General features: G+C 36.7%; 1 protein-coding gene across 8 annotated transcripts in view; it reads left to right on the forward strand.

Annotated features, from left to right (window-relative positions):
- Positions 1-27,303, forward strand: part of RYR2 (ryanodine receptor 2) — a 314,525-nt gene that overhangs the window by 95,528 nt on the left and 191,694 nt on the right. For 5 of the 8 annotated variants that reach the window (XM_072331787.1, XM_072331789.1, XM_072331792.1 and 2 more), the window contains exons 4-5: positions 12,815-12,835; positions 19,674-19,688. The exons of 2 other annotated variants lie outside the window; for them this stretch is intronic. In XM_072331787.1, the coding sequence (XP_072187888.1) occupies positions 12,815-12,835; positions 19,674-19,688 (36 nt within the window). The remainder of the gene's footprint in view (positions 1-12,814; positions 12,836-19,673; positions 19,689-27,303) is intronic. One more of the 8 variants, XM_072331788.1, reaches the window with a different exon arrangement.

A 27,303-nucleotide genomic window follows, 5' to 3' on the forward strand; every position in this document is an offset into this window, starting at 1 on the left:
GTGGTTGGAAATGGCAGTTGTAACTGAAAGGTAGTGATATGTGCTTGCTGGTCTTCTGAGAAACACATAGGAAAGATTAAGCAAAGCCTCTGCATGTATTCGTTTATTACCTTTTTACAGAGTAGTTTACTGTGCTCACAACACCTATTAAATCCCAGCCCTAGCAGAAGATGCAGCTACAGCTACCAACCCAGATAGTTGATGTTCACTGAATAATGAATAGGTTTCCACAGAAGATTTTGCCTAGCTTCTGTACAAGTACATTAGCAATCTGCCTGTGTGTCCCTTGCATACTGATGTATTGATATTAGAGGAGAATAACCTCATAAAGCATGGCCTGTATACTGACAAGGTCAAATAATTGTCAGTGAAATTATTTATCTTTCTTGTAAGTCTCTGGAAGCCAGAAATAATGGTAATACTGGAGTTACTGAATGTAAATGATTTGTGCTTTCTATCAAAAATATGTAAATGTGAATTGATATTTTTCATAGGGTAGATACTTATGTAGACAGCTTCATATCTGATTTAACATCTGATGACTGATGTGGTTACTTTAAGTTTTGAGAGAAGTAATTTGTGAACATATCTGTAGTGCTGTACCTTTTAGGAAATGTCAATTTTTATTTAGACCAACGCTATTTTCTATCACTTAGGAGAAAAAAGTATAGCAGCTCCTTGAAGAATTATTATTGCAATCTGAATTCACTGTGAGTTCAGTTTTCTAGTGAAGATAATTCTGCAAAGGGATATATTTTCAGTCCTCCATTTTCTTTATGATATAAATCAATCAGGCTGATGTGTTCAAAAATTATCTTTCTGCCTTTTTTGAGGGGGGGAGGGAGGGGCGAGGTACGGGAGGTGAGTATTTCTATGTCTATTTGTTGTGGGTTAGCCTGCAAAACCATGACACTATTACACATTATGTGTGCTCTGTCCTAGAAGGGGCTACAATCCAGGTATTATTATTATTTTGTTAGTTTGACTTAGCCTTTGGAGACAACTTTTTATTAATAAGAAAGCAGGTGAAATGTGAAAATGGAAACCCGTGGGTTTTATAAAGAATTTAAGACTGAAAAATCCCCAGCCATCTATTCTCACCGTAACTGTTAGATTTTTACTAGTCAGTCCTCTTATGAGCTCATTATTTATTTATTTATTTTTTTGAAGCAAAATGGGTGTGAGAGGCTGGAGAACAGCCCTTTGGAAAGAGATCTGGGGGTTGTGGCTGGCAGCAAGTTGAACATGAGCCAGCAGTATGCCCTGGCGGCCAAGAGTGCCAGCCATACCCTCCAGTGCACCAGGCTCGTCACTACCACTAGGTGAGGGAAGAAGTTGTCCTGCTCTGCTTTGCTCTGTGTGGCTTCCCACACTGATGGGTGCTGCAATACGAGGACATAAAACTGTTAGAGTGTAAAATTCCAACCCCTTTGCTGTGGGTGGGGCTGCCACCCACTAGCTCAGGGTGCCTAGGTCCCATTCAACCTGACCTTGAATGCCTTCAAGGATGAGGCATCCACAGCTTCTCCAGTCAGCTTGTTCTATTGCCTAACCACCCTCGGAGTAAAGAATTTCTTCTTAACGTCAAACTTAAATTTCGCTTAAATTTGTGAAGCTACGCTCACTTTGCTTGGTGTTTTCTGAAATATGTTGAACAGTCTTATGATATAAATAACATACTATTCATTTGACATGGTATGTCAGCTCTTGTTTCACTTTGGTCGATCAGAAGACCAATGGGTGCCAAATCATCTTGATTTTCTTGTTGCATTATCTAGCCAAAGCAATAGCAGGAGCACAGAGGGTATAGGAAGCCCATCTGGATGAGAGCTTCATGAGTTAATTCATTGCTGCTTTGTGCTCTGTCCTGCCAATGTGAAGTGTGTGCATGGTCTTTTCTTGCTCAGGCATATGTAGACGAGCGTGAGACTATAGGTTTTTTTAATATCTTTTTTCTTTCTTTTCAATTTTAGCAGCAAATTTTGTGTGATCTTCAGTTCCTCTGCTAAAGGACAGGGTTCGTACTACATGTGTTGATCACTTGTAACAGTCAGCTACACATGTTGGAATGTTGTATTTCTGTGTGGGAATGGTTTTTTAATGACTTTTGCAGGAGAGATGTTCCAAATTTGCTTATCCTACATTGAGCCAGAGTTATTTTTCTCTCTGTTGTTTCTGTGGCCAATTGCATCAAACAACAGCTTTTGATAGCTTACTAGGCATACTGCTGATAATATGGATCTCATTGCATGTCTTTTGTAGCAAGAAAGTGAATGTATAAGTAATTACAATGTCTCTGTTTTGAATGACACCATATGCTATGTATAAGGGCTGGTCTGAAAGTAATTTAGTCTCCTATTGTATTATAGTGTCCCATGATGTCAGAGGCAGATGGTGGTGGTATGGCAGCGGAGGTTATAATCTTCCTACTGGTATTATGTTACATTTTGTTGCCACATGACAGATAGCAGCAGAGATGCAGTCTGACAAAATTACATCTGCCACTCAAGCACAAAGCTTGAATGTGTGAAATTCCCCCATGTGGAAAAAAGTGGCACCCATTGGCATTCATTGGCATGTGCCCCCAGTGGCGCAGTGGTATAAGCTGCTGCTTGCGGCACTGGAGGGCCCAGGTTCGAATCCCCCATGTGGCGCAGGGTAGAAGTGCCGCTTCGCTACACAGGGGGCTCGAAACCCAGGAGTTGGACTCGATGATCTCTAAGGTCCCTTCCAACTCGCATGATACTATGATACTATGATATGATTCACTAATACTTGCTGAATATTGTGAAGACCAAAGAGTGGATGTGAGCTCACTGCCTGAATTTTGTTCAAAGGTATTCAAAATAAAAGGTAGCATTAAATCCTCTATTACTTTCGCACAGGTTGATCTTAGTTGTCATATTGACTTCTGAACTCTTCTATGTGTTTTTGGTTTGTTTCTTTTTGCATTTTTACCTTGAGTATTTTTATAGCAGCTACACTTAGCAACTTTAGGCCATTGAGGTTTCCTATGCTTTGCAGCTTTATCCCAGTCATTACCTGCTTGGTAATGAAGATGTAAAGCACTGTCAGTGCTGGTATTAATTCCTGAGAAATACTCCTACATGATTTTGGGGGGAGTATTAGAAAAAAAATGAATATATTGTATTTCACATTTTCTACCTCAGGGAAGAAATGTAAGTGCTTTTAATGAGTGTTACGTGATGACTTTGTACCAGATGAATGTGCTGCAGTTTAACATTTTACTCCTTGCCTGATTGACTTCACTGCAGCAATTTTCATGGAGACTGTAGCACAGAACTGTAAGGGGACTTTCTTTGCAAATTTTGATTGCTCCAGAAGCCCTCTTGATGATGAGTACCAGTCCCAAAATCAGAAAGCTGATGTACAAAATAACCTTATTGGAACATTTAAACTTTGTTGCAATGGGTTTGAATGCTTAGAAAACTGCAGCCAGTTCAGTTCTGCCATGGGGGTAGAAAAGCTCTGTAGTTAGGCAGGCGGGCAGTGGTATCAAGATGACCCCCCCAGCCTTTCTCAGAAACTGCAGTTTTATGTAGCTTCAGGTAGACAAGGCACAGAAATTGAAGCAAGAGTTGCTTTAGGTTCCAAGTCTCTTTTTTGAGGCTTATAGTGGTGAGTTTAATGTGTATTCAGATGGTTGGTATAAAATGCTGTCAGTGTAGGAACTGCATGGCAGTGTTACATGGGCTGGGAGTATGGAAAATGTTAATGGTGTTTGCAGTGCTGTGTAACAAGAAAGTTGTTTGCTGTCAGGCAACTCCATAGGACTTCAGAACAACTGCATCTGGAAGATTACGCTGGGGATTAATTTCTCCTCTTGAAATGTGTTCAGGGGGCTGATACTCCAGGATATATCATACCAATACCTTCTGTGGTGATTAGTAGGTTTTCCTAATGTAGCTTTGTTTCTAACTTTTTTTCTCTGCAGAGTTCTACACTTAGGGGTGCTTTTAGTGATAATGATGCTGTACAGGCATCATTGGCTTACATGTTGTTCAAGTTTAAATGTGTATAGTCCTCCCCAAAGGGAGGGACTGAATTTGAATGTCAGCTACATGTGAACCATCTGAAAGAAGTGGTGGAGCTAAGTCTGTGAACCTGAATAGTACTGGACAGACAGAATCATTTGTATTGGAAAGGACCTTTTAAAGGTCATTTAGTCCAACTCCCCTGTAATCAACAGGAACAGCTACAGGTGGCATAGGTTGTCCAGAGCTCCGTCCAGCCTGATTTTGAATGCCTCCAAGAATAGGATATCCACCGTCTCTCTGGGCAGCCTATTCTTGTACCTTGCCACCCTTATTATATAAGACTTCTTCCTCTTATCCAATCTGCATCTCCAGTATTTTAATCTGTCATTCTTTTCTCTTGTTGTATTCTGACAGAGTGAAGAGTCTGTCCCCTTCTTTCTTATTAATCCTTTATAATCCTAAATAGAGAATGGGGAGCAGCCGAGTTTTGGAAGAAGCAGGGATGCACCTAACCAATCCATTCTCTGTCATAAATACACTGGCATGGATTGAGAGGAGAAAGAGTGCATATAGTGAATTAGTGAGATATCTTTTGAAATCCCAGTGATTTCTATTACTATTATTTTTCCCTTCGTGAAATCCTAATCACTTCATAGGTGATTTAAGGAATTTTTTTGGCTTAATGTAAAACAGTAGACAAAATAATGCCTTACTGTAGGTATCCTTTTAGGTTATTTAATAGCTCAAGCTAGGGATTTATGGAATAAACTGACTTGGTACTCTTCATGGTATAAGGATGGTAACTTCTCAAATCTTACAGTGCAGCACAAAAATTCTGACCTTGTGTGCTACACCATTTAAGGATTCATTTTTGACATTTGTTTCTTTCTTCTCCCTTCCTCCTCTTAGATTCTCTTGCTCAGAAAGTCTTTCAGCACAAACATCCTGAGGATTTGGAAGCTACAAATACAGCCACTGTTGTATTGTTGCATTTGAGTACATGGGAAAGCATTTACTAAATTCTTTCTTTCATAATTATTCAGAGTGTATTTAAACCAATATTTTATAGGTTTAGCTGCTTCCCTTGAAATGAAATTTCAGCCCTTTTACTTCTTAGCTCTGAGCAGACTGTTTTCTTTTCCATCAGTTTGATTTTGGCTTATTGGTTCAGTCTGAACTGAGCAAGATTGGACTAATCATAGTATCAGAATAGTTTGGGTTGGAAAGGACCTTAAAGATCATCCAGTTCCAAACAGATGTTGTGGGCAGGATTGCCACCCACTAGTTCAGGGTGCTCAGGACTCTGTCGTACCTGTCCTCGACCACCTTGAGATTTAGAGAGAAATAAGCACTTACTACTAAAAGGAGGCTGGGAAGGTGATGATTTAAGGGAGTAACATGGAGTCATGAAATTCACTCGTCTCTAAATGGATACTTAAGCAAATTACTAGCTAAAAGTTTAATTTGTTTTGCAGCTTGATGTTAGCAACTCCTGTTGCCTCTATGCATATTTAATTAGGTTGTTAGTATATGAAGTGTTGCATATTGAATGATTTGTTCTTTCCAATATAAATCTGATGCACAGATTTCATGGATTTCATATTATGATAATGAAAGACAATGTTCAGTTTCTTTTTCATTGGAATATTTTTCTTATTCTTATTCAAGGTTATTTTTATTCTGTTCCAAATTTCTTTTGATAAACCTCGTATCCTTCATTTATGCTGTAACTTTTGATCTTCTGGGAGCTTTCCATGTCTGCCAGATTGATAGTGCTTTTCCTTTTATTTTCTCCTTATTGTTGTTGACAGAAACCTTAACTTCAGAGCAGGGCTTGAATGATCAGTGTTCAGGCTTGTTACTGACACTAGTAGTGTCTGGCTTTTCTTTCCTCTGTTAATAATGTTCTGGAATGTCCTTGTTTTGCTCTAGAAGTCACAGCATGCCTGCCTTTCCGCTTTTCTTCCTTTCCAAAATAAAATTCCAGATCCAAAATACTTACATTAGGACAATGTGAGGGGGGGGGGGGGGGGAAAAAAAGACGAAAAATTGTTTCCAGACAACATGAGAAAATAACCGTAGAACAAGTACATCCATTAATTGCTAGTGAAACATCTCAGTAATATTGTACTAAAACACTGTAATTAAATGCTACGAGTTTTTCAGATTTCTGCATTCATTAAATCCATGCCAGACCTTATTAACAGAACACAAAGATTTGGTTGCACGCGTTACGTGCCTGTTCTCTCTAAACTGTATCTGTATTTAAAATAAATAAATAATATTTTGCAACCTCTAAGCCAGTACTTGACAGCTTCATTTTTCAGGAAAGTGTGGTCTGCAGATACCCATCAGTTACAGCAGAGTTGCAGGTAAATTGCATCTTGAGCTTATTAACTCCCATCTAATCATCCAGTCATGGCTGATTAATCATTTCTCCTGGTGCCTTGTTTTAATAAAACCATTTTTCTATGCTACTGACCAGCAAGCTGCTGTCTAGAGTTGTATGTGGTGTAGTCTTTGCTGAAGGATCAGAATACAACCGTTCTCCACAAATCTGAATGGCCTTGTGTTAAGGAATCATCACATACAAGTGCCTTGCATCTGTAATTCTGTTTTTGTGTTTAAGAAACAGGGAAATTCTGTGCTTCCTCACAGAACTGATTATGTTTCCTGTTCTGCAGGAAAGGAGTTGGATGCATTTTTGGAAGGGAGAGTAACTGTGGCTGGTGGATTTTTGAATAAGTCAGATCATCTCCAATTGTGGAGCTTTGACTTTGTTAATTACTTAGTAAGTGCAAGGTAAAACACACATTGCTGGCAGCTTTATTTTCTTAGAATGGTGTGGGGAGTTAATTCATCTCTCATTAAGATAGAAAATGGTAAACCTCCTTTTCTCTTAGTAGGTGTTGATGAGCTTATTTCTTGAGTACTTCTCTGAAAAATGCTGAAAATTAAGAGTTAAATGTGCTCCTGACAATTAAAGCTCTCTGGTTCACAGAGAACTTAGTTAATAAAGTCTCTGAAATCTGAAAAGTGTTTGAGATGGGCTCAAAATGTTTTAAAGTTTACTAGCATGACCAGAGGTTTGAGTGTACCTTCATTAAGTTTAAGGTTACACCAGGTTGGCAGGAAGTGTTGATCTGCCTGCAGGGTAGAAAGGCCTTACAGAGGGATCTGGGCAAGCTGTATAGCTGGGTTGAGGCCAATACGATGAAGTTCAACAAGACTGAGTGCTGGGGTTCTGCATTCTGGCTACAACAACCTCACACGATGCTACAGGCTTGAGACAGAGTGACAGGAAGACTGCTGAGGAAATAGACCTGGAGGTACTAGTCAGTGCTCAGCTGAGTATGAGCCAGCACTGTGCACAGGTGGCCAAGAAGGCCAATGGCATCCTGGCTTGTATCAGAGCTGACAGCAGGAGCAGAGAGGTGACAGTCCCTCTGTACTCAGCCCAGTCTGAGTACTTGTGTACTGTTCAGTGTTCAGTTCTGAACCCCTCACTGGAAGAAAGATATTGATACCCTGGAGCATGTCCAGAGAAGGACAACAAAGCTGGTGAGGGGTCTGGAGCACAAGCCTTGTAAGGAGTAACTGAAAGATCTGGGATTGTTTAGTCTGGAGAAGAGGAGGCTTAGAAGATATCTTATTGCACTCTATAGCTCCTTGAAATGAGGTTGTGGTGAGGTAGGGATCAGCCTCTTCTGTGTAACTAGTGGTAGGATTAGAGGGAACAGCCTCAAGTTGCGTCAAGGGAGTTTCAGGTTGGACATCAGGAAAAATTTCTTCTCTGAAACAGTGGTCAGGTCATTGGGCTGCCCAGGGAGAGGTGGTGGAGTCAACACCTCGAAGGTGTTCAAGAAACATTTAGATGTTGTACTGATTGGCATGGCTTAGTGGGGAAAAATCATCTTTTTAATGAAACGTTTAAGCAAAACGTATGAATAATATCTTCCTATTTCTGCAGTTGGATTATTTTTATTGGGGTTAGTTTTGTCTACAGGTGACAGACATAATTCACTGAAGTAACAAATCAGTGCAGTAGCACTTTTCCTCAGAAATTCCTAGGGTAAGTCTTCTCCAGTCAGTGGTGAGTCATGAAGTGAGTTGGAGCTGTTATGTCTGGCAGACAAAGCCTGCATAGCCCTATTGCAAGGTTTGCCCTTCTAAACTTTGAATTTGTGTAACATAAATTCATAGTGCAAAGAAAGAAGAGGAGAAGAAAGGAAAAAACGAAATGAAGATCAAATCATTTTATGCATTTGAGTCTTTGTATCAAGCAGATGGATGAATCAGATAGAAGTAGAAAACTTTATGAAAAGATAATGTAATTTAGAAGCTCATTCTACTTAGAGTCTGGATTTTTCTCGGATATTATAGAGATGCTGCAGAGCTAACAGGAATAAAAGTTTTGCAGATAAAGCAAATACTGTCATTTTCTACTCAGTGTAGCTTATTTAGCATCAGACATGTCTGTTAGCAAACCATTTCAAAGGAAGCACAGAAAGAATAAGACTTGGCTTTGATCTGCTGCACTTTGATCAAATGTAAGTACTGTAAAAAATCAAGGAGTGCGTGCACAGTATTTTTGCATTATGTAAATCCTGAAGAAAAGGCAAGGACAGGAAAAAAAAAATCATTATCTATTTCATCTCAAGGAATTGTGACAAGCAAATATTTCTAGCCTGATAGATATACTCCCCTTTTGAGTGTGCTGTATTTGGAATGAGGATGCCAGAAAGACGAACACTTTTATCATCCCAGACAAGTTTGCTGTTTTGGAGAGAGATGGTAGGCCTTTGCCCAGGCTTAATGTAATCGTTGGATCTGTAATGTGCTTAAGTTTTTCTTCCCAGGATGATGGTCAGTTGAAACTGACTCTGTGAGAAAGACAAATTCAGTTCTCTCTATCTGGTTAACTTTTCTGATGATTGTTGCATATGGAGATGGATCTAACCAAACAGGTATATAAGCACAGCATTAGAAGTATTTCGTATACAAATCTGCAATGGAAGACAATCCAGAGAAGAAGAGAATGCTCATCATCAGTTACCTTGTTGAATATTAAATTCAGGAAATCAAGGTGAGCAGTGAAGATAATCAAGTATTGTAGCAGAAATGAAGACCTTATTTCATCTTGCTTAATTCTGATTAGAGAATTTTAGTGCTCAGTTTCCTCAGCTGAGAAATGCAAAAACAAACAAACAACAAACACAAACAACCCAAAAGAAACAAACAAAAATTAAACAAAAAAGAAGTCCCAACCAACAACAAAATAACAACAAAGCCACCAAATACATTACTTTTCTTGTAAGATGTTCCTATTCCTGTTCAGAAAAATGAATGTAACTGTGGAAGAAGATGCAGTGTGCGCTAGCTGGAATGCATTGGTTCAGTGAGATTATTTCAGGTTACAATCCTTTCTGTGGATCATGATAATGTACGTGTTACAGTTTTTACAAATATTGGGTAATATTATTACCCTGCTCAGCTAAGGTTCTCTTATATAGTGTGGAACAAAATTCCATATTGTTTTTGCATGCTGCTCAGCAAGATGAAAGTAGACAATGTTCAAGTCAGAACTGAATGGTAGGCTGCTGTGTAAAGTTTAAAGTAGCTGACTTTCCAGCTTTGTGCACTGATAATGGTTTTGTATTTGTCAGTGCATTTCTGTGTCATCTTGCTTCATGTCGAAATGTAAAAGGTAAGTTTGTGAATCATGCCCCATAGTGGTGGAACAGTACCTCTATTTCTCTCTGTTCATAGCTCCTTAGACAGTAGAAAAGAGGGGTAAAAGAACTACATTCCTGCTGTTTTAACTGGTTTTTATGTCTGCGTAATGTAACATTGGAGATCTGCATCTAGCAGTAAAAACTGTTGGAAAACCGGTCTTCCAGATTGGATAAAATGAATATAAGATGAACTCTTGGCTGGAAGACTGGGCCTGCAAATGCAGATTGTTGAAGTACTTAAGAGTGTATGTAACTAAAAGAATTTTAAACTTAGAACATTTGTTTTTCCTGAATTTTGTACACATTTGTTGAATGTGTACTGAGAAAAGGGAACACATGGATTTTAGTCTGTGAATAGAATAAAATAGAATCATTTGTGTTGGATGAGAGACCCTTAGAGTCCAATTCCCCTTCAGTGAACAGGGACACCTACAGCTAGCACAGGTTGTCTAAAGCCCTAACTAGTCTGACCTTGAATGTCCCCAAGAATGGAGCATCCACTTCCTTTATGGGAGACCTGTTCCAGTACCTCACTGCTTTTGTTGTATAAAATGTCTTCATTATATCCAATCTAAATTTCCCCTGTTCTAGTTTGAAATCTTTTCCCCTTGTCCTTTCACAACAGACCATGCTAGACCATCTGCTTCTTTGTGATAGCCACATGTTAGATACTGAAAGGCTGCCATCTCATCTCCCTGGAGCCTTCTCTCCTCCAGGATGAACAGCCCCAGCTCTCTCAGCTGAAGGCAGTTATCAGTGTGAAAGTGAATCTGTATTTAGAGATGCTGTGAGACATCTTTTTCCTTGCTAACTGAATTATAGGTTAAGTCTAACACAAATTAGACTAACATGTTACTAGGATTATGTGATTACTGTACCTTTTTGTTTCTATTCATGTAAGCTTTACACCTATTTTATCTGCATTAGATCTTGGTTAAGAGTTCTTGTAGTTACTTTTAGTTGAATGTACTTCAGCAGGAATTTCAGGGCAAGTATATTTATCTAGTCGTGCTTATGACATTTTCCCCAGTTTCAATTGAATTTCAAATACCTTGAAGTTGTCTTCCAGTATAAGTTCCACCGAGTAAAAGCTAAGAAAGTTTTAATTCCATATATTACACAGGAAAGTTTAGAACTTTGGACAAATTGACCTATAGGGAAGAAATGTCTTCTCGTGACTTGAGCAGTTGGAAAAGCACTCTTGCAGATGGGTAGAGAAAAACGAGCACATCTGGTTTGTGAGGTCTCTGCAGGGGAACACAGCAGAAGGATGGAATGTGATGAGAACTGAAAATGCAAGATTTTTATTGTGGTGTGCATTGTGTTAAGTGGAAGACCATACTTTCAGAAGCAGATTCCTTTGGATTCATTCATAATATTGTATTTTAATAATTACTGTAGGATTTGACAACTGTACAAAATTGGTTCATGTGATTGTCCTCAAGAACTACAGAGTGAAGGTGCCTTTGGCACATGTCAAAGACTATTGATGCTTCCATTTGAAGATGGTTATACAAATATAGATGTAGCATGCACAGTTTATAAATACTTGACAAATGCTGTACTTGACCTTTGAACCTAGATAGTGCCCATTAAAATGAGCAGTCAATCCGGTGCTTCTAAGAAAAGTGGTTGTACAACTCAAGGCTCAATGTGCTTTGAGAGGATTCTTTCTGAAACCGATACTGATTGAACTGTTCATTTAAATTTTGGAGCAGTAGCATTGCACTGTCAAATTGCTTGTGATACTGTGTTCATAATGCATATATAATTTGAACAAAAGATGTACGAAAAGCAAGAAAGAAATTTCTGCAGTTGAAGTTGGTTACTAAACTCATGGAACTCCTATTATAAATCTAGATGCAGTCTACATCTCACAGGAGAGATAGGAATGATCAAATTAAAAATCCTTACAAGTTGGTATTAATTAGCACATAGTTCAGATGTGTTTTCAGATCTCTGTGTATGAGCAGAACCTGCTGATATATAAATGCTTTAAAATATAAAATGTAAAACCATTTTAATTAAAATTAAAATATTAGAAAAGGAGGAAATATGCTTTGAATAATATTATTTTTAAAGATAAGAACTGAATTCATTGTTCTCTATTACAGTAATTTCAGAAGCATCTGGAATCCAAATAACTTGCTGCTGGTTTTGGAAATTACTCAAAATTTGTACTCTGTCTTCTTAAATCGTTCCAAATGTTGTAACGTGCTCACAGAAGGTCCATATGTACCTGTAGCAAAACCACTGAAGGCTTGATATGCTGCAGTGTTTTCTGTATTAAATCTAGAGAAAAATCCACCTCAGAAATTTATCAATTTTTAGTATTTAGTACAATGTTTTTAGTAGCTGAAATTTGTTCTAGTTTTGTTTAACTTTCCTGATACTATATGATGGTCCAAATAATTTTGGAGAGAGTAATTTTAAATTAGTTTATTTAATTAGTATGAAAAAAGGCTGTTTGTAACAAAAGCTTAAGCTTTCAGAATGTTTCTGTGTTATTGTCTGTAGGAAAATGACATTTTGGTTTCAGTTCACTGTTCTTCTATTTTCTCGTGCTGCAGTCTCTTGGGTCCAGGCTTAATGTTTGTCCCCTAGTTGTAGGTTTCATACTTCTTAGCGTTCATTGAAATCACAAACCTTTAATAGTCATCACTAAATCTTTTCAAGCCTAAAATATTCACTTAGGACAAAACTTTACTCAAGAGAACGTAGAGAAGTGTTTTTTTTTTTTTTTTTTTTTTTTTGTGGAATTGTTTTGTAGTTTTGTCCAGTTGCTAGAGAATAAAACATGCTACTAATTCAGCATCAGTCTTCATTTACTACCTGTGATCTGAAATTTAAATGGACTTTTTGAATAACCAGAATTTTAAGTGTTTCTCATAAAATAAAGAGAAAAAAAAATTGAGGCTCTGATATTTTAAAGAGAAGATGCCAAAAAATAGCTTCTATTTATACATTTTCCTTAGTGCTAGATACATTTCCAAGGAAGTGAAACATTAAGTTCAAAATATACTTTGATATGGTGTATTTAAAGAAAGAGATTTACTGATTTCTTGCTTTTTCTTCCTACAGCTAGTTGATGTGGAAAAATGGGTATGTGATTCTGTCTTTTATTCACTTGATCCCAAATGTTTCATGTTACCACTGAGTCTAAGCTGTCTGTTCTTATACCCTGTGTGCTCATGAATCTCCAACTTGCTTGGCTCAAAAAGAGAGGCAAATACAAGGCCATATAAGATCTGATCATTCCTGAATTTTCATACCAAATTTCATGCTAACGCAATGATCTCTCCCTTGTAAGTTAGATCTTAGAACTGTGCAATGCACTCTTGTGGTTATTGTCTCTTAGTTTTGAGCCTTGCTGTCTAGTGTTATTACTCATTCTGTTACCCACCTTGTCTTTTCCAGTACAGACAACATAATCCTAAAATGCATGACAATAATTAATACTAATAAATAACGGATGATACTGTTTCTAACTGCATCTATTATATGTACTAAGTATTTCAGATGGAGAACAGCTGCTACAGAATTAAAAAAAAAAAATAAATCACAGATCACAGCAAATGAAGTCAAAGCACAGTTCTCAGCTGGATGTTTTCCTAAGACCTCTCCTAATGTGTCTGTGTATGCCATGCATATCTGTGTGGACATCCGATATAAATCCCCAGTTCGGGATGTGTTTGCATATGTTTCTTTCAAGTGTAATCATAATGTGCAGATGTATTAGTTAGTGGTCATAAAGGTGTGTGTAAAATTGTTTGTTCACTTAAAAAAAGAAAAAAAAAAAGAAGCCTCTCTGAAAGCTTGGACCATAAAAGGCCTCTATAATTTCTTTGTATTTAATTTACACAACACATGATCAAAAACCACTCATACAAACTTTGGATTGTGGCCAATTTCATTGCTAGAGCACTGGTCTTTCTTTCAACTAGAGTTTATAGAATTTTAATCTGTGGCAATTACATGCTTATAGCAAGTAGTGAATTAAGTTATAGCTTGCTTGACATGCCTATAGGTAAGTACATATTTTAAATGGTGCCTTAAGACTTTCAGCTCACTTTCTACTAATGTATTTCCAATTATCTATATCACTATATATAAAAATGCTTGTAGTGTTTATTAATGAGTAAATGCAGTTAAGTTAATTTCCGTTCATTATATCGGTATGCTGGTATTATTCATGGTCAATGAATCGGATATTTTTCAAAACCAGTATGAAGTAACTTGGATTTTTTTTAATTTAATTTTTTTTTTTTAAGCTATAATGGTGGTTAGATTATCTTCTCATTTTGTCCAGCATTTTAATTACACCTGAGAGGACTTGATTCTGTATCTTTGGATTCTGAGCGTTTATTCCTAGGAACAGTTTTGCTGTAAAGAGATAAGCAGTGTAATAGGGAAGTTGAATAGTATACAGGTGTCTGTATATACAGTCCTCATGCTCTAATATAGCTTGATTTTTGACTGAAGTATTTGGAGAGTGCATTCTTGGAAAATACAGTGTTACCTGAATAAATACAAGCGAGATTTGCTGCCCGCCCCCTCCTCCACCCCCCCCCCCCCTTTTTTTTTTTTTTTTAATCAAATTTCATAATTTAGAAACGTCAGAATCTTATCTTCAAGAAAGGCTGCTTTGCAGAAGTGTGTTCTTTAGCCATGCTAAAATGAAATGTTTCCCATGACAACAGAACTAAATGTTTCTTTGCAACTTGCATGATCTGGAGTCTTTTCTTAGTTGATCAGTTCAGTAATCCAGACATCGTCCTATCTCATGCAGCTGAAGTGAGTGCTGGCTTTACTTCAAATATTAAATGATCTCATTTCAGGTCAGCCCTCATTTGCACTGCAAGGCAGCTTTTAGCACTCTCTATAATTCCAGATTCTCTGGTAGCTTACAGATGTACATACTGAATTAATCCAGAATGCATTAAAGGGACACACAAAACCTAAAGATGCATTTTAATAGAAGTTATTTAAATGGCAGCAGAATGCTGTCAGTTGCACAGATGATATAACAGGTGATTTCGGGTCACTGAGGTTTAGTACCTCATTTTGAGGTCTGTTCACTTATGTCATGTTATGTTTCTATAGACAACCTGAAGTCCAATCCCAGAGCCTAAGTTAAGCAAACATAGTGACAAGATTAATAACTGAACTTACTGGAAGCAGGTTCATGTAGTTGAGCTTAACTCATCCACTTTCAGGCTGTTCAAGCCTATGAAGTCGGCTAGTGAAATTTTTTAATGAATGATATCAGTTCTACTGTTCAACACTTCAATTACTATTACTGTTTTAATTTTGTCCCCAGATCTTTATTCCACTTTAAGAACAAGATTATTGAAGCTAGTTTAGGTAAGAACTAAGTGAGCTTGAGATATTCCTTGAACTTTTTTTTTTTTCCTTTTGTGTCTCTGTTGGCATGACTGTACGCAGCATAGGTCTGCTTCAGTGCAGAATTAATCATAGAAGCATAGAATGTCTTGGTTCAGAAGAGATCTTACAGATCATCCAGTTCCAACCATGGGCAGGGTTGTAACCCACCAGCTCAGGCTGCCCAGTGTCCCATCCAACCTGACCCCATCCAAGGATGGGGCATCCACAGCATCTCTGGGCAACCTGTTCCAATGTCTCACTGCCCTCTGAGTAAAAATTTCCTCCTAACATCTAAGATAAATCTACTCTCTTTCTGTTTAAAACAGTTCCTCCTTTGTCCTGTCCTCATCAAACCGTGTAAAAGTTGATCTTTATGTCTTAAAGCTCTAAGTGCTGCAAGGCCACTGTGAGGTTTCCCTGAAGGCTTCTCTTCTCTGGGCTGAACAAACACAGCTCTCTCAGCCTTTCTTTGCATAAGAGGTGTTCTCTTACCATTCTGGTGATGTCCTCTGGACCTGCTTCAACAGCTCCATATCTCTGTTGTGCTGGTGGCCTAGGCTTGGAGGTGGGGCTCCACGAGAGCAGAGAAAGAGTGGTGCATACAATTAATTGCCTTCCTCTCCCTGCTGGCTGCCCCTTTTTTGATGCAGCCATCATACTGTTGGCCTTCTGGGCTACAAGTGCAAATTGCTGGCTTATGTCAAGCCTTTCATCCACCTCAAGTCCTTACCTGTAGGGCTGTTCTTAAATATTTTCCCAGGCTGCACGCATATGTGGGATTGCCTTGACCCATGTGCAACATCCTGCACTTGTTGAATCTCATTAGATTCTTGTGGGCCCACTCCTAGAGCCTGTCCAGGTCCCTTTGGATGATGTCCCTTCCTGTCCTTGTGTCAACTGCACCATTCAGCACCATTCATCTGCAAACTTGCTGAGGATGAACTCTTTCCCATAAAGCATCTTGACAAAGATGCTAAAGAATACTAGTCCCAAGACGGGCCTCTGGGGAGCAACAGTTGTGACTGGACATAGAGCCACTGGTTTCTGATACTTATAGTGTGGTAAGTTTGACAATTCTAGATTAGATCTAATCTGTGACATCCATTATTCTTTCCATCATCCTAACTTTATCACTCACTCCCAAATAGATAAGCTATTTAAGTCTCTTTTGAGGACACTAAGGATGTAGTCTTAATACAACTATTCACTGATTTTGGGGGCTATTATACAATTTGACTCCTTAGACTTCTGGTTTGCACTTCAAAAATGAATTTCACCTCCATTCCTGGACTTCTTGGCTACATGGAAAGAGCATAATAACAATATTGTGATTAATCCTAAGCTGCCTCATAGGCACTTAGAGGTTAATGCCTCTTAGTTTAAAGATTCTCTTTTGTACTTCTGTTGTAGAAATTTACTTACAAAGAAATGTTAAACTTTTACTCAAAGCTATTAAAAAATATGGAAAGCATGTAAGCTGAAAGTGTAGACATTTAGCTTCAATTCACAGTACTACTGATACCTGGAACATAGCTTGAAATTCTTAGTAAAACTTAAAATGAGCTGCAGGAGAACTGTCAAGGCTATGCAGTTAGAGATGCAGTTAGAAATCCTACCATTCTGTTAAAGGAAAATGTGGTCAGATTTACACACAGTTTTGCTGTGGAAAGAAGAAAGTTTTTAAAAAATGTTTGTATCAGTTCTTCTAGGTGGTATGAATTAGACCTGGACTGCAATCAACATCTACTAAAATGCAGGGCATACTAAGTTTGGAAATGCAGATGTAATTGAAAACACAGCAGTAGATGTAGTTTTTTAAGTAGTCTTTCCATAGTTGCTGCACTTGCTATGATTGATCATTTTAATGTCATAAAGGGCTATCTTCTCCCATTCTCAATTTTTTTTCAAGATCTGTATGAGAATAAATGTTTTTCTACATTGACTTCCTTCTACACTCAGTCGTATTTAAAGTTTGAACCCAAATTGTTTAAGGAAGAGAAAACGTTTCTGCAAAAAGTGGCGCATTTTCCAACTTTTAAGGTAAAAGAACTCAGTGTGAATAAAAAATTCTCAGAAAATATATTCAATTTATTAGGTAATTAATGATTGAAGGTCACTCTGATTAATAATCATGGATGTGCAATGAATTACTCTAATTGGTACTGAAGATATGTTAAAGTGACTATCTCCAATGAAGCTGTGTTCATTATTTAAGTCATGGTGAAAGGCATGGAGGTAGTCTTCTTGCTGTATGCTCAGAGTTCAATTCCTTTGCAGGTATGGTATTTCTGTAACACTAAACACTCACACTATCTTTTGTGCCCAAATTATTATTCAGCTGAAAATTTATGGAAATATGAGTATAGAGTTGTCAGTTGGATTTAGTTACCAGTTCTAGCTCTCAGGATAACTTTTGAGAAGATTTTAATGTTAGAGAAACATGTTTGTTATAGAAGTTTAATGCTGTCTTTAACAACTTCCATCATCAGAGTTGTACTGATTTCAGTTTGATGGTGTTCAGCACAGCAACTTTTATCTGTAGTCCAAATCTTAGAGATGCCTCTCTTCCTTGACTAGCTGGAAGCAGTGTCGTGCAGATAAATCACATCCTTTTTAATTCTTAAGACTTAGGTTTCTATTCTTGCATGTCATACTGGATATTGCATACATCTTTGTGCTTTGTGAGGGTGTATATAACACAGAATTTCAAACATAAACATGACCAGCCTCTACTGTCAGGAGTTCAGCTTCACAGATAGAGTAAGGGATTTGTGTATAACAAAAGTTATAGGTCATAATTGTTTTCCTTTTAGATGATTATTGTCTTCCAGTGTACAACAATCCTTTGTTGTATGTGGTGAATGTATCAGTATGTAGAACTTTTGGTATCATTTTGGTATCAGTCTTTGGTGAACAAAACCTTTCAAGAGTAGTGGATATTGGAATGACAGTAAGAGACTTCAAGTTATAGGTCTGTTCTCTGATTAATTTTCAAGTATGAAAACCATGACAACATGTTGAATTGCAAATGTTTTATGAGAAATTACCGTGCTCATTCTTTCTGTGGAATAAAGAGCAGTATGAAGGAGCAGAAAGGAAGCTCTTCCTCTGCAGAAGATGAGTTGGAGCAGTGTAACACTGTTGCACACCTGTAGGGTTTTTTTAGGGGTTATTTTTTTCCCCCCAAAGTTGATGTTTTTAAAAGTACGTTACACTTTATCCTGGAATAGATATAATCTTAAAACCTGGGAGAGCCGTCTTGTAGAAAAGCTTGAGGTCTTTGATGATTATAGTCTTCTTGATAACCAGATTACTTTATGGCAAGGGAAATTCAATATTGACAAATATAGGAAAGCTTATTTTAGAATTAATTATGTAATAATCTGATTTCTCTTTTAGTGAATTTATACACTTAGAGTGCTCTTCACAGCTGAGCAAAGACTTCCGGTTAGCTTCTGGAGTCACTCATTAATAGCAGACAAAATATTGGGGCAAGAAATGGGATGGAAAATAATCCCCAAATGATTGTGCTGCTGATCTATGCATATATTTTCAGTAATCACTTTATGAGGATGGTAGACAAGGTTCCTAGTATTTAGTTTTGCTCAATTTGTTTCCAAATGACTGAACACTAAATTCCAGATTTAGTGGCGATTTTCCAAAAGAGAGGAAGACTTTGATATCATCAGTTTATACTATACTCTTCTTCCCATTCATTTAATATTTATCTAGAACATCTTTTGCATCTCTGAGAACAGACATTTCTGTTTTAAAAGCCTGTATGAAGTGAAAGCACACAGTGTTTCCTGGAGGCTACTCACTTAGATTCTTTTTGTGTGAGATAGAGGTTTACTGTTGGACTTCGGTCCCTAGCTTCAAAATTTCAGATATCAAAGCATGAACTAATTAGAGCAACAGGGGAAAAACTGACCATAGATCTTTTGCAGAGAAAGCAGGATCACTGCAAGTAACTTCTCATTGTACTCTTAAGCACATCTGTGAAAATTAACCCCAACATTTCCTTAATTTTCTAACATCATCTATGTGGCACTTCATTTTTTTATTTATTTTTTTTAAATTAAATGCATGAAATATTATTAATATTTTCATTTTCCTAACTTTGTCTGCATTTGTGTGTTATAAATTGTTACAGTGGAAGTGTTTCTTCCCAGCACTGCTCTTTGAATGCAAGACTTTATAACTTGCATTGAATTGTTATGCAGACCAAGTATTTAAAGATGATCAGGTATGGCATCTATTTTGCCTGCACTGCGTTTTATCTTTAAGCCATTAGTACATAATATAGTATATTATTTAAAGCAAAAAAAAAATCTTACGTAAAAAATGATGAAGCCCTGTTCTGAGCAGCTGTTTTGCTTTCTAGCACAAGCTATAATTACGCTAATTACAATGATAAATGTTCCTTTTAAATGTGGTTTATAGTTCTGTGTATCCAACTCACTATTTTAGAGAAAACAAATCCCATTTTTAAGCACATGAAAAGCAAATGTTCATTTCACATTTTCTCTTTTTTCCCCCTCTCATGGCTCTACAGAAATTTATGATGAAGGTAAGCAAGTAAAACATTTAGTACTGTATTTTCTGTAAATTCCCGGTTTCATTTAACTCATTATTTTTATTTTACACATCAGCATCCCACTTGCCTTCACTGGAAAAGAAGATATTGAATTTTGCAAAACTATGGATTTAGAAACCGTAGTGATACTAGCTTGAATTGAGGATGACTTTTTCGGATCACAAAGGCCTGAAAGACAGTCATCTGTCTCTGTGGAGACAGAGTACTGGGCCAACACCTGTAGTTCTCAGCTCATTGTTACCCTTTCTGTGAGAATGAAGCACTGTCTGCTAAACAAGGAGCCTTGAGACAATGAGTAAACAGCAGAATTCCCTGTAGATCACTTGGGCATTTGGCAGAGCAGGGTCAGTATGCTCTTTCTTCTGTGACAGGACTATTGTTGTGAGTGGTCAGCCCACTGGGGCTCAGGTCAGTGAGCAAGAGCTCTGCTTCCTCTCTCTTTGTTTTCTTTTCTTTTTTTCTTTCCTCCTTTATTTATTTATTTATTTATTTATTTATTTTTCCCTCTTTAAGTATAAGACAAGTTGTTTGGAGAGCTCCCAGGCATTCTAAATAACTGACATTTGGAATAGTTGGATGTGATTTATCCAAGATGTGCTGGCTCTACACTTTTTACGTTTTGCCTTCTAAAATGATTTACTTAAGATTTTCATCTCCTGTGAACCCACACTTCTGTGATATGGTCTTGCTTGCTTCGTTGTCATTCTGAGCTAGGGAGGAATTTAGGGCTAGATAAGCAGTGCTATTTCAGGCACTAAATTTAATGACGTCAGAGGAGTTTTCTTAATATGACTCCTCTGCTGATCCATCTTTTCTTCCCACTTGGTTGTCTGTCTTATTCTTTATCTGTGAGCTTCTTTCTCAAGTGACAAGGATGACTCATATTCCTTGTATCATGCAGTAACAGAAAAAGCTTTTCCACAGTCATTACCCTGTGAAAAATGCCTCTCTCCTCCACTTAGTTAGCTCTAAAATAACCAGGCAGATTTTTAATAATTTCTTCCATCTTCTCTGCAGAGAAAGAGGAGGAGGAAGTGGGAAGAGAAATCTTAACTAGACTAAGGGAGAAATCAATAAATTTCCTTTTGGGCAATTTTCTCCTGAATTGCTGGAAGTGCTTGAAAATAGGAGTTTATAATAGAAGCATTACCTCAGCCAGAAATATAAATGCTTGTTTTACATAGAGGGCTCAAAACAGATGATCAATATTATTTATTTTTTATTCATTTCCAGTACCGTGTTGGCTTTTCACAGATGTGAAGTTCATCACTTTTGTAGAAGGGTGACATAAATGTAGTGCTGGAAATATTAAACACGAGGTGCATCTGAAGTGTTTCTAATTATGTGACTGTTTAATCTTCTTTCCAGGAAGTCAATATTATTGAAATTGAGGTCATTTAGCATGGTGCTGGCAGCGATGTTTGTCATCATTACCAATTGTTCCAATCTTTTTAATCTTTTTTTACTCTTAACTTAGTAAGATTTTTATTGGCCTGTTTATTTATTCAAGTGATATTTATATGAAGTATAATCACACGCTGTACTTTTCAGTCAAGGTCAATATTGAAAACCTATAATTTAACTTAGCTTTTTTTTCTGTTCTTTGGCTTGGTGTATTATAAAATAGGAGGTAAGTGCCAATCATACTGAAAAAGAAGTGTGGAGTGTCTTTTGATTTTGTGTGTCATAGAGGCCTTCTTTATTGAAGAGCAGGTACCAGCAGAGCCATCAGCTATACTTATCTCCTGAATTTTTTAGCACTTACTGTTTTGTAGTGAATTCCTTGGATAAATGTAGCATAATGAAATACAAATTTTAAAAAAAGATGTGGAGACTACAATGCGTATAGCATAATATATGTACATAATGCCTTATTGAACTTTCTGCTATTTCATTTCAATGTGGGATATAGGCTACAGTGAGACACGGAAAGAGCTTTTAAATGGTGTTGAATATGCCCTTCAGCGCTGCTGTTACTTGAGATGAGAGAGGTAAAGGAATATGATAGCACAATGCTTTTTGTCAGTGAATTGATACTCTTCACATATTTAAATTCTAAGTAGCTTCATATTATGGGTTTGGGGCCAGCCTCAGTAAATGGCAGTCCAAAGAACACAGTAATTACAGAAGGGTCTCACTAGCATTTATGTTTTTATGGTAGAATTCCCAGCGTCCGTGCCTGGATGTTGTTACTTTGGAAAGTAACTCCTCTCCAAATATTTTTAAGAAAACAGATCAATTCTAGATGCAAGAAGAAAGTGGAAAACTCCTAGACTCACACTCCATAGCTTTGTTTGCAATCTTTTCTTCTTGTATCATTTTCAAGTTTTCCAGTGCTGCTGGAGATGTAATTTCCTAGCATTGGTATTGCAAGTGTGAATTGTTTAATTTAGCCTGACTAATCTACACTGATTCAGACTGTTCCCATACATTCTGATTTCACCACCACTTGTGGTTTTCTAGACTCTTTGGTGAGCATGCATCCTGCAAAACTGAAATGCCTGATCTAGACCCGTGGTTGCCCTAAGTGCAAACATAAGCAAAAGCATAGTTGTTGTCAGTGTGCAACATAGTTTAGGTAAATTGAATTTCTGTCCAAAACACTTTTTTCTTTCCACTAATTCTTCAGTTTCCTCAGGCAGAACTAACTTGAGTATTTGCTGTAACTTTTTTTTTTTCTTCCAACCCATTCCTCCTGATTCCTTTCCATCTCTGTCTAGTTTCTATGATTTCATTTCTAATTCTGCCATGATGGAAGCTTCTCTTTCCTGAGTGAGAACTCAAAATCTTTCAAGATCTAAACTCAAGATCTTTCAGTACTTTCTATCTTGCAGGTTACTAAATGGCATCCTTTTATTTGCTTAAATATCAATTTTAAAAGTATTTTATATATACAGAGCATATGTTCCTCACCTGGTACTTATAGTTTTATTTCTAGAGAACCAGTTGAAGCTACATGCTTGTATTGGTCTCCTACTTCAAGAACTTTTATTTGGTTTTCAGTAAAAGGCATTGAGGTCAACTGTCTCACACCTCTGAGCACAGGTAGATTCTGGTTAGGAAGAGCATACACCAGGGCTTAGCATGCTTTCACTCAATGCATGGTTGATGACTTTTTCAAGCCAATACTTGTGTTGAGACCCTGATTTCCGATTTGATTTTCTCTTGTTAATGGATCTAAACATAATTTCAGACTGTGTTGACTGGTTGTGTGTGGAAAACGTGACAGCTCCCATGTGAGACCCAAAGAATGGAATTTGAGAGACTTCCATCAGCGGTGGCTGAAGTTTTCTGCTTGGTATTTTTATGGTTTTGTTGGTTCTCAACCAACCCCTATAAGTGTTCAAAGCAGGAAATTGAGAAGTATTCTAAGTTTAATTAAATGCTTCTACTTATGCAATTAAATTGGTGCCTTGATTTAGATATATATATGTATTTTTCTCATTCTGCGGTTTTTATAGCAGTAAAAATATTTGTAAGATGTATACTACATACCTTCATGAAACTTAGAACACTCTCTTAGTGGAGGTAATAATGTTATCACTTTTTTTTTTTTTTTTTTTTTTTTTTTTGGTAAGAGTTTTTATGGAGTTGTAAGGTGTCCTCTGTATGACATGTTATTGTCTCCAGCATCTGCTTTTATTGTTAGATGAACATAAACATTGGAAATGATTAGCTTTTCCCCTCATTCAAAATTGTCAGACTGATGCTTAAAATAGGCTTGCAGTAAGTTTATTTAAAATTCCAAGTTGATGTGTTTTAAGTAATTATACCATTACTACATGTTGCAGTTTTAAGCTGCTGTTAGCATTTCAAGTATGTGATAAGAATAAATTCAATGCAGAATTATTTTCCCAAATTATCTTTGGAAACAAAGCATTAATTTAAGCTTTGCTCCAGGGCCTTGCTGCATTTTAATGAAATGTAAATGTCTGATGCTTTAAAGGACAATGTTTTACTATTGTGTACGTATGTCATATTTAAGAATTTTAACTTTATCTTGCTATATTTGCCTTTGAAGATATTTGTGAAGAAAAATGGTAAACGCATTACTTCCTTTACTGTACAGCTACTCTCAGATGTAATAAAATTTCAGTGCCGTGAAAATGTTTACATAGTATTTTTAGGAACCCATTCAGAGCAATACCGAATGGCCCTAAGCTTCATCTAGACCATTTGGTCTAACGTCTCCTTTGGCTAGTTCTAATGCACAGAGGGAAAAGCAGCCAAAGAAACTCGTTGAAATTCACCACTGTTGTCAACTATGTGGATTGGACTTTTTTTAAGGATTTACTACCGGTGTCTTGTAGTTTATTGTTCAATTGATTTTTAGTCTTTTTAACTATTTTTTTTTTTCTTGTTAACTCTATCAAAACTGTAGTTGCTTACAATCTGGTTTTTGTAATGTCATCTACCACTAATTTCATTCTGTCCTTACAGGTTCATCATAAAAGGAGATCTTCCAGGCAATAAAAGCTATTACATAATTCTTAAAAACTCACTGTTTTACCTTGTTTGTTTTTCTACAGAGTGTGCTTAAGTTCTTATTTTGTTACAACATGCTCAGTGCTGGTGGTTTAAATTGCTTTCCTGGTTGACTAGAATTGCCTGGAACACCATGTAATGGTGCAAGTGCATTTCTCAGTTGTAGTTCTGAATAGTGTAAGTTCACAAAGCACTGGAATTACTTTCCTGTTTGAAGGACAATACTGTCACATTTTTGTCTTTTGGTAGTAAGTCCCTGAAGGGTATTTTTTTAGCTTTTCTTATTATTTTTTACATCTATGGGGATTGCATGGATCTATGAAGAAAGAAACATTAGCATTGGTTTGTAGTAGTATACTCTATGATGTAATAAATCTTTGGTAGAAATTAAGCTGCTCTCTTGAAAAGAGCAGAAAGGTAATGTCTTTTAGACTAAAAGTCTCTTTAGATGTCTAAGGAATTCGCTTTTCGTAATTACAAAAGTTCTTAGTACCAGAAGCACAAGTGGCTCCAAAACACTTGTTTAGCATACCCTGAATAATTTCCTGCAGCTTTGCATGTATTGGACCAAGTATACTAATGCAACAGTAGGTACAGTGGTGTAATTGAAACTATGAGAATCAACTTCACTGAAGTGCCTGTTTTAATTTGTCAGCTGATAATGTCTGTGCATATGTCTGATGTGTACAAAACTATTATACTCTAATTTTCAAATTATTGGAGGACAACATCCCAAGAGGAGCATTCATGTGATTGATATTTCTGAGAGGTATAGCTTCTAAAACTTCAGTGGTTCAGTCCTTGAATCCAAATATATTTTTCTACATCCTACTTTTATTCTGGGAGTGTGTTGTCCAGCATAGAAATGACTCTGAATGCTATGAAGATAATGTGGAATTATCTATTTGTGGTAGTCTATCCAGGATAATTTTAGGAGTTGTTTGATAGAAATGAAAGTCATCTATGGTTGCAGGTGAAAGTCATTTTAATGAATATCTGAAATACTTGAAAGGTTTTTACATGAACAGTCCACAAAGAAAACTTGTAAAACAAAATACTGTTTTAAATATCATTTATTTGCTTCCAGCAAGTCTTATTTTCAGTGTAATCTGAAATTTGAAACTTTGAATGCTACTAAAAATTTGCTAATAACTTAGTGGGGCACTTCATACGGTCATAGAATATTCTGAGTTGAAAGGGGCCAAAGAGGATAACTGATTCAAACTTTTGGCTTCACAAAGGAATACCTAAAATTTAAACAATTTTCTTTGTTTTGTAATGTTATATCTTTGCCATAGAAATCCAATCATTAGATTTTCTTTTGGTTTTCAATCTAGTTTCATTTCAATTTAATTAAATTAAATTTTATTTTAGAAGTTTACTGTTTTCAAATTTATAGAAAATTCAGTTCTCTGTAACATTATAGGTAAGAATAAATTCTTTTGGAAATCAAAGACACTTTCAGTTGGCAATTATGGCCCAATAGCTACTTATTACACACTTTCAGGCATGAAAATAAGTGCTAAATATTAAGTAGGTACAAAATGAGCTTTTAAAATAGAAAATTGACTTACAGGCATGTATGTAAACTGGTAGTCTTTGAAATGGAATAGCAGCCCCCCATTAACTGGCATTTTTTGAGCCAGTCTTTCTTCTGTTTGTGTAGAAGAGGAGTGTTTATCAAAACAGTTGTTAAGGGATAACCTTAACAGGGATAAGGGACATGCCCCAAATAAGGGCAAGTTAACACAGCTGTGATTTTTCTGCATTCTTCTCAGATTTTGTACAACTGGCATAAAAATCTGTATGTATTATGTCAATTTTATGGCTAGTGTAGAACAGTTTACTGAGAAGTGTTATTGAGGTTTCAGGCTTTTGTCCATATTAGTGATTTTATTGATTGGATGGCTATGCTTGCTGTTGGTAAAACATCTGGGTAAGTCTGAAGTGTTGATAAGACAGTGAATTCAGAGTGGTTTTTCTCCACATCCTCATGTGATATGTAGCAGTCATTCAGCTTTCTTCTTTGGCACTACGGTCTTGACATTATCAAATGTCTCTGTCCATCCTTGTAGGAAAAGCAGCAGTAGTATTGGTAGTTCAAAGCTAAATCTTCTTGTCTTACTGTCAGACTGTGTCCATGATAAAGGCTCTGACTTATATTCCTTCTTAAATCATGTCAGTCGCTCTTCCAGAGAGATTGCTGAAGTGTCTTCATGCATTTTAACTACCATTGCAGTTTGTTCAAACTCAAAGAATACTTTGTGACCATCAGGATACTCTCTTCTCTTTAAAGATAAAAGCCATGAATTCTTGGCTGTTTCTTTCTATCTCTTTTTATTCTTTATTTTTAAACTAATAGCTTTTTCACAACTGATAGATATAACCAAATAACTCAAAGATCAACGAATACTGTTTTAATGGATAAAAGTTAGGGAAAGATGGTCAGTAAATGAGGAAAAGAAAACATGGGTTGTCAGCAGAGCCATTCAGTGAGATCAGTTTTCAGCACTGAAGTGAAGGTGCCACAGAGGTTGCATAGGATGTCTCTTTCCAATTTATTCTGTAATTAATCTGATGCTTCATTCCGACACGAGGTCAGTCTGCTATGGTAAAATAAAGGGTATGAATGCTTCATGAAAGATGCTAAATTTGGTGTCTTACATGAAAGAATATTCCTTGCAAGTAGACTTAGAAATAGTTATCTATGGACTTTGAAGAGCATATGTGTATAATGCTGTGTGTGGTGATCAGATAAATGTGGCTTTAAGTTCTTAACAGCGTGTTGTCAGGCAGTCTCTACTCCTGATTGGTGTCAGTCAGCTGCATCTCAGGTTAGGGAATTTGTTGATCTTCAGCAAAAGCTGGAAGGTTGATTGTGCTTTAATGAGATTATTTGTTATTTCAAGTGTTTAAGCTGATGGTAGATAAACAGAAACCACGACGAGTGTATTGGGTGGGGGGAAGCAAAAAAAAAAAAAAATGAAACAGTTTATTGAGATAACTTTTATTACACTAATTTGTTTCAGGAAAGATTTATGCTGCGTTTCTCAAGTGGAACGTTTCTTTGGACATTTCTGAATTTTCTGAATTCTTCAAATTC

This window comes from Excalfactoria chinensis, chromosome 3 (genome assembly GCF_039878825.1).
Source record: "Excalfactoria chinensis isolate bCotChi1 chromosome 3, bCotChi1.hap2, whole genome shotgun sequence".
NCBI lineage: Eukaryota > Metazoa > Chordata > Aves > Galliformes > Phasianidae > Excalfactoria > Excalfactoria chinensis.